The 12025-nt window shown below is 41.1% G+C and overlaps 1 protein-coding gene across 23 annotated transcripts in view; it reads left to right on the plus strand.

Moving 5' to 3' along the window:
- Nucleotides 1–12025, plus strand: part of adgrb2 (adhesion G protein-coupled receptor B2) — a 215074-nt gene that overhangs the window by 148642 nt on the left and 54407 nt on the right. For all 23 annotated transcript variants that reach the window (XR_004571081.1, XM_034236727.1, XM_034236722.1 and 20 more), the window contains one exon: nt 1747–1873. Coding sequence is in view for 22 of the 23 variants with exons in the window: in XM_034236727.1 (XP_034092618.1) it covers nt 1747–1873 (127 nt within the window). In the remaining variant the exon portion in view is untranslated. The remainder of the gene's footprint in view (nt 1–1746; nt 1874–12025) is intronic.

The following is a 12025-nucleotide window of genomic DNA, read 5'->3' on the forward strand; positions in this document are numbered from 1 at the left end:
AATACAGAGTAGAGAAAAAAGGATTCAAATGTCTTTCCATGACAAGTTTTTTTAATCTTTTCTTTTTTATGTATTTATTTTGGAACAATTGTATTATATATTTATCCTTGTTGGGTTTTCCAATATGAAAGGTACACTTAGCCACATAACAGTGCAGCTCAAGTTTTTTGTATTATTCTTTTTTAGATGTTATGTCTTGTTATTTCTCAAGTTACAATAGACACACAAAACAGCTTATAATTTCTCAGAGTGAAACTGTCACCAAATTATTTCCCTCAAGATGTAAGTGGTGCTCAAATATGCACTATTCACCAAATCCAATATATTTTCAGTATACAATATTAGCAAGGCAACCCAATATTTTGAAGTCCATATTTAGTTAGTTTTCTCTCTATCAACAGTGTTGTTGTCAAAGTGCTGATGGTCATTGCTACAGTATCAGCTTGAGAGGAGATGATTAAGGTCTTACTCATTGATTAGTTGGGAAAGCACCATGTGCACCGTATCGTCTGCAATAGGATACAGTCTACTATATATATAGGCAATAACTAAATTAACAAATGTATGACACAAAACAAAATCACTTAAAAAATGTTTTTACAATTTAAATAGTTTTGCCTATTAGTTTTATTAAAATGTTTCAAATGAATTCCTTAAAACAAAAAGCAGTACGAGTGTTTTCAGATTTAACTCCAGTTGCAAAACAACCCACATCAGATGAGATGTCATCATATTGTCACTGAAATGGTGCTAAGACCTGATGGTTTAATGTAACACCTCCGTCTCTAAACCGAGCCCCACCCACTTCAAACCAGAAGGAACAAAATGAATTACAGAAGTCACTCATTTGATATACCCAAAACAATTTTGTCAGAAATAGTGTGTTTTTAGAATCTCCTTACATATTGTAAAATGATGAGTTATTGTTGCCTCTGTGCCCATGTCTCATTGAGCTTTGGGCCAAACAGGACACCTGTGTAGCTGCTCTTAATGCACCTCTCCCACACTGTGTCTATCTATCTGATATCTAGAATAGTGTATCCAGGGTTAAACATAAGGTTAATGTGTAGTTTGAGCTGCCAGGGTAATTAGAGCAGTTGGAATCGTATTGATCGACCTCTACTCTCAACCTTCTATTGAGTGCATAAAAAGGGAAGTGGAAGGGAGGGGGGAAATAAAGGGAGGCCGTGTGGGGTAATAAAGTGTACAAGGTTGCATGTGATTCTAGGCAGTGTTTTACCCAGAAAGGTGTTGCGTGTCAAAGCAATTGACCATTTAGTGCAGAACAATCCCCATCCACCGTTTAAGCTGCACTAGTCTTTTGTTAAATGTTAGCTGATGCAACCTTGGCATCAAGGCCTCAAGTCTCTTTGAGTTTTCTTCCAAGAGTTGGAATAGAGAAAAGACAAGACCAAAGATGAGAAAGAAAGTGTTTAGGGTGCCAAACACGGACTTAAGAACAAGTGAGGTGACATTGGCTTCTAATGCCAGCGGAGTAAAAGAGCCAGTCAGTGAATTGGCGTGCGTGTGGCCATGACTGCATATTAAACCTACAGAGTGAATGGGTGAACTTGGTAACCTTGATGCTCTGAAACTTTCTGTCCCTCTTTCACCCCTTCTTTGTATTGGAATTTCCTATGGACGTGTTTTGGTCATTTGACAGCTTGTTTTGTGTGTATTTTTCTCACAGTCGCTGTTTATGTCCCTTGACACCCCCCCCCCCCCCCCCCTTCTCCCCACCTCCAGGGAAGCTGGTGCAGAAAACTGGGGCACAGAAGGCTGCCAAACGCTCGCGTCAACCACTGTCCACACCAAATGCCTCTGCAGCAGGATATCCACCTACGCCGTGTTAGCGCAGCAAGCTAAAGACCCGGTGAGTCACCTATGCAAAGCCTGTTACTCTGTGGCACTCGGGGGGGCAAACAATGCTACTACCAGGGGCCAGGTCAGTAAGCGGTTGACTTGAGCGGTTGACTCTTCCATGTGATGGGAGAGAGACAAGGCGTCAACAGAAAAAGAAAGACATATTATTATGTCTGTGTGATTGTGCCGGCATGCAGCGCATAAACCTGTGCTTCTATAAATAGTTCACGTGGCTTGCAATGTGTGTTTGACATGATTTAAAGAAGGCTTTTTAGTAGTTCAGGGTAATGCCTGTTCTGATACATTGACCCATTCTCCTGTATTTATTTTGTGCTAATGGACATCCAAAGACCTGACAGCTCACCTTCCTCTCACAGCCTCCCTCTTCATCCAACAGACTCACATGAATTCATTGTAAAACATCCCACATAGTCACCTGTTTATTTCTGTTGTATACACACATAAACCAATTTAATATTAATAACCACTTTCTTGCTCGCTTGTTTTCCCTCTGATATATTTTCCATTGTTATTTGCAGTTTTCTCTTCCTCCTTTCATTAACCTTCTCTTCACCTTGTTAACACTTTCAGTTGTTATTCCTACTTATGCCTTTGACTGCTGTGGTCACAAAATGTTCCCTTGAGCTTTGGCTGTTCATTTCTCTCCATGTGTGCATGATACTAATACCAATGAGAATAGTGATTGCCTTAAATGATGAGAGTGTTATGGCCTCGCACGGCTTAGTACGGTATAGCTAGGCCTTGGTTGGCCAGGCTCACTTTATGCTGCGTTTCCATTACAGTTTAGGAACTGGGAAGTAACTATAGTAACGCAGTGTAGGTGGAGCCGTGACGTAATCTTGAATGCGAAACACAAAACCAACATCAGCCGTTAGCTCTTAGCACTCAGAGCTCACAGCTCCTCATATCTGTTCAGAAACTAGACAAAAGTTAAACAAGTACAAACCACAGACTGCCTGTGTCATGGCGAATACAGTCTCTGGTTTATTTATGTCTGTATAGGCCGTTGTTGTGAGTGTGGACGGTCGGAGCATATACAAGGTTAGCTTAGCCGATCTCCATTCAGAAAACACGCATTTTAAAAGGTTTTTCGCCTACCGTCTGTCTGCAGACTTGTCAAAGCATTAATTCATGGTTTTTACTAACCGGTATCAGTATGTTGTTACTTCGGCATCATTTTGAAACGTGTTTTACAATTAAATCACGGTCAAATATGTTCATCTTGTTGTAGTTGCCACTGCCAGCGATTCTCTCACTAGTTTAGCATACTCAGCCCGGTTGTTGACCCAGAAAGAACCTCGATTTTGGAGAGCCAGAAAAACTGTGAAAAAGTACCCACTAGCCGGAACTACCCCTGGTGGAAACGCAACCACAAACGGGCCGGGCACGGCACGCTTAATCCGCGCTGTAGTGGAAATGCGCCATTAGATGGTGTTTGGTAAAACTGTTGTTACACACTTGAATCTACGAGTAGTTTTTTGGAGGAGAATTTCTCTCTTTTTTAAGGGTGAAAAATTGGAGCCAGCTAAACAGATACCAAGTAAGCACAACAGGGTAACTTCAGGTGTCACAGAAATTGAAAGTGATGGGGAGGAATGGAGGATTTTGGGAAGGAAATGTTCAACCAAACAGAGAAGGCAGTCAGCTGTCAGGGAAAACGAAGAGAGAGAGAAGGGAAAAATGCACTTAGTAATAATGCATTAACAACCAGTGTAGCTAAAATAAAGAGCTGCGGGCTTATGTGGATATCTATCCCTGTGTAACCTTTAAGTGTAAAACATTGTCTCCATATAACACTCAGCGTCTTCCCCTTTCGCTGTTACATTACTGTGAAAAATGTCCTTATACGCTATGCATTAAATATGAAAATGGTCATGTAGTGGACTGGAGATTCTGAACATAGACACACAGTCACATGGTTAATCAAATGTCCCTATAGGTTTATGAATAGATAGGTTTTTAATTATTTCTGATTTAGTTTGATTAGTTCTGCTGGTTAGATAGCTGTAATACTACGATACCCATGAATGTTAGCTGCCGTTGCTATGGTGAAGAAGTCTGTCTTCACTGAAGCAAATCTAAAACTTAATTATTGCAGTTGCCGACAAAACATGGTGTAATAGTTGCCAATGTTCATTTAAGCTCCAGATGTCATAACCTTTAGCTTCTGATTTGTGCACATGACAGAAATTATAGCTTCAAATATGGATATTTCGCACTAGAAATGCACTGTAAGATTCATTGTTATTTGAAACATTTATATTTGTATTGGCATATACAGCTTTATCAAAGATCCTGACAGTAATTTAAAACCTCAGAAATAGGAATGGACATTTGTCGGAATAAATAGTGGATACTTGCTGTGTCAAATAAGTTGGTATATTGCAACAACAAGAGGTTACACTTTATGGTTGGATCCAAGTGACAGCTGCTTGAATGTTCATTTGGGTGGATTAAGTCATTTAAGCCATCCAAATGTGGATTTGCTTGTGCTCTTTCTGTTAAGTGTTTTTGAGTTCCTTTTTGAAGCACTATAAAACTTGATTATTATTATTAAGTATGTTGCTGAAAAGTGTTGAATATACTTTTTAGCTTGATGATATAAACCTCCAATATTCAGATGGCATGTAAGTCTAGCGATCTGTACACTATGTTGTACAAAGCATTTCCCCTACCTTTTTATTAAGTGTAAAGAGGGTCAAAACAAGGTGATGGCCTTCAGGTGGGTAAATGTGGTTATTCATTATTCTGTCCCTCAAAGCCTGAATTACTTCACAGGGACCTGCAACCTATTACAAAGCTCGGGGAACCTTAATTCCCATTAAATGGAATAAAACAAAGGTTGCGACCTATAAGCTGAGTGGGTGGTTCCAGTCGCTATTTCTTGTTCCTGTAACTCCTCTTTAAAAATGAACAGTATTGACTTGTGCTGTTTCCACAGCAAGCAGGCCGAGCCGTGTTTAGTGAAAGAGGGCTGGGAGGGAAAGCACATTGACATTTGTGATATCTGTGAAGAGTATGCCATTAGTGATTCACCATGCAGCCCCTCAGTTCCACCATTAGACCAAGTGCTGAGGACCGGAAGGTATGGGTCAGTGTGCTTGTGCCCGTGGCTCTCAGGCAGGAGTTGTTGTGGCCAGCACTGAGTGCACTTTGTTGCTTAGGGTCCTCTAGAGTTAGCTTTTATTCCAGCGGAGATTGGATATTATAAAAGAGGAGAGAGAGACTGATTGAATTTGGCAAAACGTGAAAAACCAGCCTCATCCAGACATGCACGCACAGACATCTAGGTATATATGTTTGTACGTTAATTCGCCCTCGCACACACAAGCGTGCGTGCACACACAAAAAATGTCACGCAGACACTCAAACACACACTCGGATGTGCTGTGTCCAGGCTGTGTGGCTGTTAGAGGAGAGCTGAGTATCAGCAGCCCAGCTCTGACAGCTTATCCTGGGCCACAGCGCTGGAGACAGGAGGGGGTTGAGGATTAACCTCCATGTTTAATAGAAAAGGGAGGGAGGGGGGGGAGAAAGAGATGGAGGGATTTAGAAGCAGTGCTGCCATTACAGGCCGTTTACAGTGGAGCAAGGAATAGCCAGCTAATCCTGTTTACTTTTTATAGCCTCTGAGATTTCTCTGTTTGTGTATGTATGTGTGTGTCTATGGAGAGACCTTTACTATCAGACACAAGGCAGAGGTTGTTACTTTAGAGAGAGAGGGGGGAGAGAAAGGAGAGTTGATTGAGGGAGATCATGGAGCCATACAATAAACCAAGCCACTTAATTCCCAGAATGACTGCAGAGGGAACACAAACCCTACGGAAATGTTTGGACTCATTGCCCCTGCAGCCCTCATTGGGGTCATGGGATTTGGAGTTGAAGGAGGTATTGGCTTTTTAAAAGTCAGCTTAACATTATGTGCCTCAAGTTAATCAAGTGAGTTACACCTCTTTGGTTCAGTTGTGTCAGCACATAGGGCTGCTGGGCTATTTGTTTTTGACATCGAAATTGAACATAGTTTTCTTGTGCCTCCCTTAAACATGTTAAGATATAGCAAAAGTGGGATTCATGGTTTGTGCTTGCCTAAGCAGGAAACCAGAAATTCAAACGAGAAGGTCAGTGGTTCAAACAGCACCTGAGACCTTGATGCAGTCAGTGTGGATGAGTACACAAACATACGGACACACATTGGCTAGAGGGAGAGTGAGTACCTTTTGCATAACTCATTTATAAGGAAATTACTGCATCAAAGCAGGAACAAAATGTGAAGTGATCTCTTCTTCTGCTGTTAAACATTTCTCACATCTTCTTGTACTGTACCTGCCGGGCTAACTGCTTTTGGTCCAATCATTCTCATGATTGGACCAAATGATTAGGTTTACTCTAGTCTGTTTCCTCCACTGTCATTAGCACTCACCGGCACCTAATCAGAATAAAAATATCTCCCAGCTGAGACTATCATTTAGAATTAATGGCTATTTTCTGATTTGACTGTGGAAGGACGAGGGCAATGATGGAAGCTACAGGTTGGCAGCTCATTTTCACTTATTATAACTTTACACGAAATGTCATTTAAAAAAAATAAGGCCTGCCTTAGATGAAGCCAGACTACAAGGTTACAGTATGCACATATCTTGCACATGTCAACTGTAATTAAAAGATGAGGGTTGCTCAAATGTTTGAGGGGACTGCATGGAATTGCATTAGAATCTGTGGCTCCCTCATCGCATTAATTGAAGGTTAGTTACTGGCAAGAGAGATGATAAACAGCTGAAATGATTTAGTGTTGTTTCTCTGGCTGGAGACGCACAATGGCTGAACGTAACAGATTTATTTTGTAATTCGATTGTTTAAAACTGATCAGAAGGTGTTGTTTTGGCTGTGGTGACCTTTTTGACACAGTATAGCTGTTTCCAAATATACACAGTTTTCTTGAGGTTACCTCAGTTAAAATGTTTTAAAGGTCACCTATTAAGCAAAATCTACTTGTTCCTGTCTCTTCTACATCAACATGTGTGCCCTCTGTGTAAAGAGACTCTGAAAGTTTCAGGAAAAAAGATTCTCTCTCTTTTTGTCCTGATCCATTTATATAAAAACCTGTCTGAAAATGAGCTGATCAGATTTTGGCCACGTTATGATGTCATAACGATTTTTTGGCTTGTGTAACCATTAGCCAATCACCAACCAAGGTAACCTCCCCCCCCCACCTTTTTTGATTTTGATATACTTTATTAATCCCCGTGGGGAAATTGTTTCTCTTTGACCCATCCTAGTGTTAGGAGCAGTGTGCTGCCATTTTTTTAACGGCGCCCGGGGAGCAGTGTAGGGAACGGTGCCTTGCTCAGGGACACCTCGGTAGCACTTGATCTTGCCGGGACTTGAACTGGTGACCTTCCAGTTACCAAGCCAAGTCCCTATCGACTTTGCCACCACTGCCCCACCTGAGTCTCCTCCTCGAGCACCATTGTGTTCTTTTTAACCTCTCTCAGAGGGGCGTGGGGAGTGGCTCCTTATTTTCATCTAAAGTAACAGACGGAGAATCAGCACTTTTGAAACAGAAGGGATTATGGGTAATGCTGCAATGTAGGGCTTGTCACTACCCGATCTGCAGCTCTGCCCGATCTGCAGTGCGCATGTGCGAGATGGTCCGCCATATTGGACAACTCCGGACGGCAACCCAAGTAGGACAACATTGACACAGTGGCTTTTGGCAAAGCTCAAAAGGAAAACTCGAGAGAGATGAGTTATTGTTATTACAACGTGACTTCACTATTATTTAACAACTCTTTTTATTGGGTTCTTTTATTTGGGGTTAAGTACATTGTCAGAATAAGTGAGAAATGAATTTAACTTCTGTTAGACAGCTATATGCCATACATTTTTGTACACATTCACAGTAAATATGTATTCAGTATGATAGCTGTCTAACAGAAGTTAAATCCATTTCTCACTTATTCTGATAATGTACTTAACCCCAAATAAAAGAACCTAATAAAAAGAGTTGTTAAATAATAGTGAAGTCACGTTGTAATAACAATAACTCATCTCTCTCTCGTTTATTTTTTGAGCTTTGCCAAAAGCCACTGTGTCAATGTTGTCCTACTTGGGTTGCCGTCCGGAGTTGTCCAATATGGCGGACCATCTCGCACATGCGCACTGCAGATCGGGCAGAGCTGCAGATCGGGTAGTGTCTGATCTGTTTGGTATTTCGAGCAAAACACTTCAGAGACATGTTTTGTATATATCTGAGACCTATAATGTATTGATGAAAAACAGTATAATAGGGGACCTTTAAGATGTGTTTGAGCCAACAAGGTCTGTTTAAGCACATCAATAAGCAGTAAATAACTTCAATAGGTCGTAAAAAAAATAGCTAAGGATCAGGCGAGCACTTGGTATGATGACTTTACATTTTTAAATCAGTATATGTCAGCTCTACAAGTTTCATTCAGTGCCAGGAGACTTATGGTTTCGTCTTGAGGCAACTGAAACCTGAGTCTGTGAAGGTAAACCTTTTACGATCTGCTGAATGGATGCAGGTAAAGCATATCGCAGGCAGTATTTACTTGGTGCCATGGCCGCAAAACAGATATCTGAATAGCAGGAACACAAGATTAGCAAGATGTGGAGTTTTACATCGCAGCAGTGGCGCAGTCTGCATTTGTATACTGTTTGTAAGCCTTTCACCTGTGTGGGGACCAAAGGAGTACATGACTGCTGATTTTTTAAAACGCCATCCTTCTCATATCTCAAGAATTACTCAGCATTTCATAAACATTTTCTCAGCCAACAGGGACTATGAGACACACTGCATCACAAACACTGCAGAATGAAAACCCACAATTGTATGACCAATGAAAACAGCCAACTTGAAAATGATATATAGATTCTACAAGACATCTGAAGAATAATAATAATATAGCATTTGGAGTCTGAGAGTGGCCTCATTAGAAAACATGCAATATTGTTCTTGTGTGCAAATGTCTTAAGTCGAAAGAACCAGTGATATCTTCTTATAGCATTAATAATAACTTACAGACTCACAAGAGGACATGTCTCTGGGCTCAGTTTAAAGTCAGGATTATCTATTAGAATAAATCCTTTAAACATACTAGACTGTGTTTACCTGTTCCCGACATGGACCCCTTGGGACTAGAAATGCACAGTATATATCGGGACAAATATATTATTATTATATCTACACACTCAGATAGAGGAAGACAACGTGATTGCTATTTTTCGTCACATCTCAACTGTTTACGTTTTTTTGTCAGAGGTTGTCATTTAGGATTAGCTAACTCAGAGCTATGAATTATTAAACATTACATCCATCTTTGCTCACTAAATCATACCCTGAACTGGGGAACATTATACTTGCTTTACACAATAATGTTAGCAATGTCATGGGAGGATGTTAGCATGACAATATTAGCATTAACATTCGGTCTATATGCTGTAAAATGTATTATCTCTTCGATTTACACACGGCATCTATTGCACGTCTGTCCGTCCTGGGAGAGGGATCCCTCCTCTGTTGCTCTCCCTGAGGTTTCTCCCATTTTTTTTCCCTTAAACTGTGGGTTTTTCTCTGGAAGTTTTTCCTTGTACGATGTGAGGGTCTAAGGATAGAGGGTGTCGTTTTTTCTCATACTGATATTCTGAACAATCTGTGCTGTTGTATTTGCTGTAAAGTGTCTCTACTGTAGGCTAATTTTATTATATGTACAGCACTTTGGCTCGACCAAAAATCGTTTATAAATGTGCTTTATAAATAAAACTTGATTTGATTTTATTGAGCATTGCAGCTTTACAGAGCTGCTGCTACTATTGCTGTAGACCAGGAGTGTCAAACTCAATTTCAACGCGGGCCACATTCGCATTATGGTTGCACTCAAAGGGCCGGTTGTAACTTCAAGACTATATAAAAATACATATATAAATGTTTAATATATAAAATAATGTATTATATTCCATTATTGCCTCTGCATTGGATTATTATCGGATAGGGTAATAACTTCATAATTAACTACGTCTGAAAGCAGAAGTCTAGGGCAAATAATTGCAAGTCTCTTAAGTGAGAATTTCACAAAATAAATTTAAAAAAGTAACATTTTAAAGAAAAAAAGTTAAATTCTGAGAAAAAAGTCAAATTTGAGATGCATTGTGGGACATTTAGTTTATGGGCAACGTGCTTCTGTAAATCGGCCTGTAACCGTATAATAAACATTCTATTTTTTGCAAGCATGTGGGGCCGCCTGAAGTGAAGTCACGGGCCGGATTTGGCCCCCGGGCCTTGAGTTTGACACCCCTGCTGTAGACTCTTGTTTTACTCATGACCAAAATCAATTTCCCTAACCTTTTAAAACTGGACTTTTTAACATTAATATCACTTTTTTATAGCCTAAGGGACTACTGTACAACAAATAAACTACACCACATGAAAAAGTAATATAATGCGAGATGTCTTTTGTTAGTCCTCCTATCCTACTACTTAAATAGATGGAGCATTGTGCTGTGTTCTGTGATCGCAGCACTGTACATCTTCATGATCTCTTTTCAGTTAAGAAGGGAATTTAAGAGTTAATGGGAAATCATTACGGAGGTACAGATGGTCCTGGAGTGAAAGAGGAGAATTGGAGAGACTCACTGCTGGGGAGTGAGTGAGAGGTTAAGGGGAGGAAGTAAGAGGAAGAATGGGAGAGGGGAGGCAGGGAGGAGGCTGGTTGCAAGATAGGTAGGAGTGGAGGGAGGAGGAGTGTCAGTGAGAGGAGATAAGTAGGTTAAACTTCCTGAGCTGAAAATAGCTATCTTCTCCATCACATGGTAGCCAAGCTGCCCAGGGGAGCCCAGCCATATACAGCAGAGCCTGAGCACACTCTTTCTAATCTGTACACTCTCTCTCTCTCTGTGTTTTTTCTCTTCTCACACACATACTGCACAGCACACTCACAAAACACACCCACATACCCCATCCTTCTGTAATTTAATATCACTATACCTATTCAGAGCAGGGCATTTGTGTGACACGAGAGGTTTCTCAATACTCTAATTTCCCCTCCTCGACTCCTTTCCTCGACTCCTATCCTCGATACTTAGTCTGCCCACAGGAGATGCGAGCCGACTCGCCGAGGAGGGGAACCGAGGAGAGAGGAGGGGAAGCAGCAGGCGGTTAGAGTAATGAGAAATCCTCTCCTCTGAGCGGTCATTTTAAAGAGACGTCCATTAATGATGACGGGAGGCAGAGCACTCTGTCTGACGGACAGATGTGTTCATGATAGGGGTGTAACGGTACACGTACCCGTACCGAAATTATTCGGTACGGGCCCTTCGGTTCGGTACAGGTGTGTACCGAACGAATATAACGTTAAACGTAAAAAATTGAGAACGTGAACAACTTTTTGGAAGTAATCTCAGGTGCTGCGTCGCAGCATTCAGAGTAATTTGCTCACATTGGGTTCAACGCGTCATAGAGCGAGCAAGTCATTTCATTGGATGAGAGGCATACTATGAGAGCTGGACAGAGGGATGCGTTCAAATGTAGTCAGTAATTTGAGGAACTGTCGAAAATTAATGGCGAACGCAGATAAAGTTGAGCTCGAAAATCCTCCAGCATCATTGAAGTCTCCGGTTTGGGAACATTTTGGTTTCGCAGTTACGTACAAGGATGACGGACAAAGACAGGTGGACCGAACCAAAGCTGTTTGTCGGCATTGTTCAACTAACATTGGTTGCGCGGCTGGCAATACATCAAACTTGCACACTCTTGAAAAGGCATCACCCGAACGTGAATATCACCGGTACCAAAAGAAAAAAGACTGAAGTGCAAACCCAACTCCCACTAGCATTTAAGCCTCCACCACTCGCAGAGAGTTCAGACCGAGCCAAAGCTATTACAAACGCCAAATATCCTTATGTTGCCATGTTAGCAAAGCGCTACCTGGCTGTATCTGCTACCTCTGTCCCTAGCGAGAGGGTGTTCTCCACAGCAGGAGACATTGTTAGTGCCAGCAGATCTGCCCTTTCGGCAAGCAATGTGAAACATGAAAATACAATGACAAGCAAGTCCTAATGTCAAACTGGCTGCTTAGGAACTAGTACAGTACAGTTCAAATACAGATTATTTCAGTTCATCGAAAAG

The sequence above is a fragment of the Gymnodraco acuticeps genome, unplaced genomic scaffold (genome assembly GCF_902827175.1).
Source record: "Gymnodraco acuticeps unplaced genomic scaffold, fGymAcu1.1, whole genome shotgun sequence".
Lineage (NCBI taxonomy): Eukaryota > Metazoa > Chordata > Actinopteri > Perciformes > Bathydraconidae > Gymnodraco > Gymnodraco acuticeps.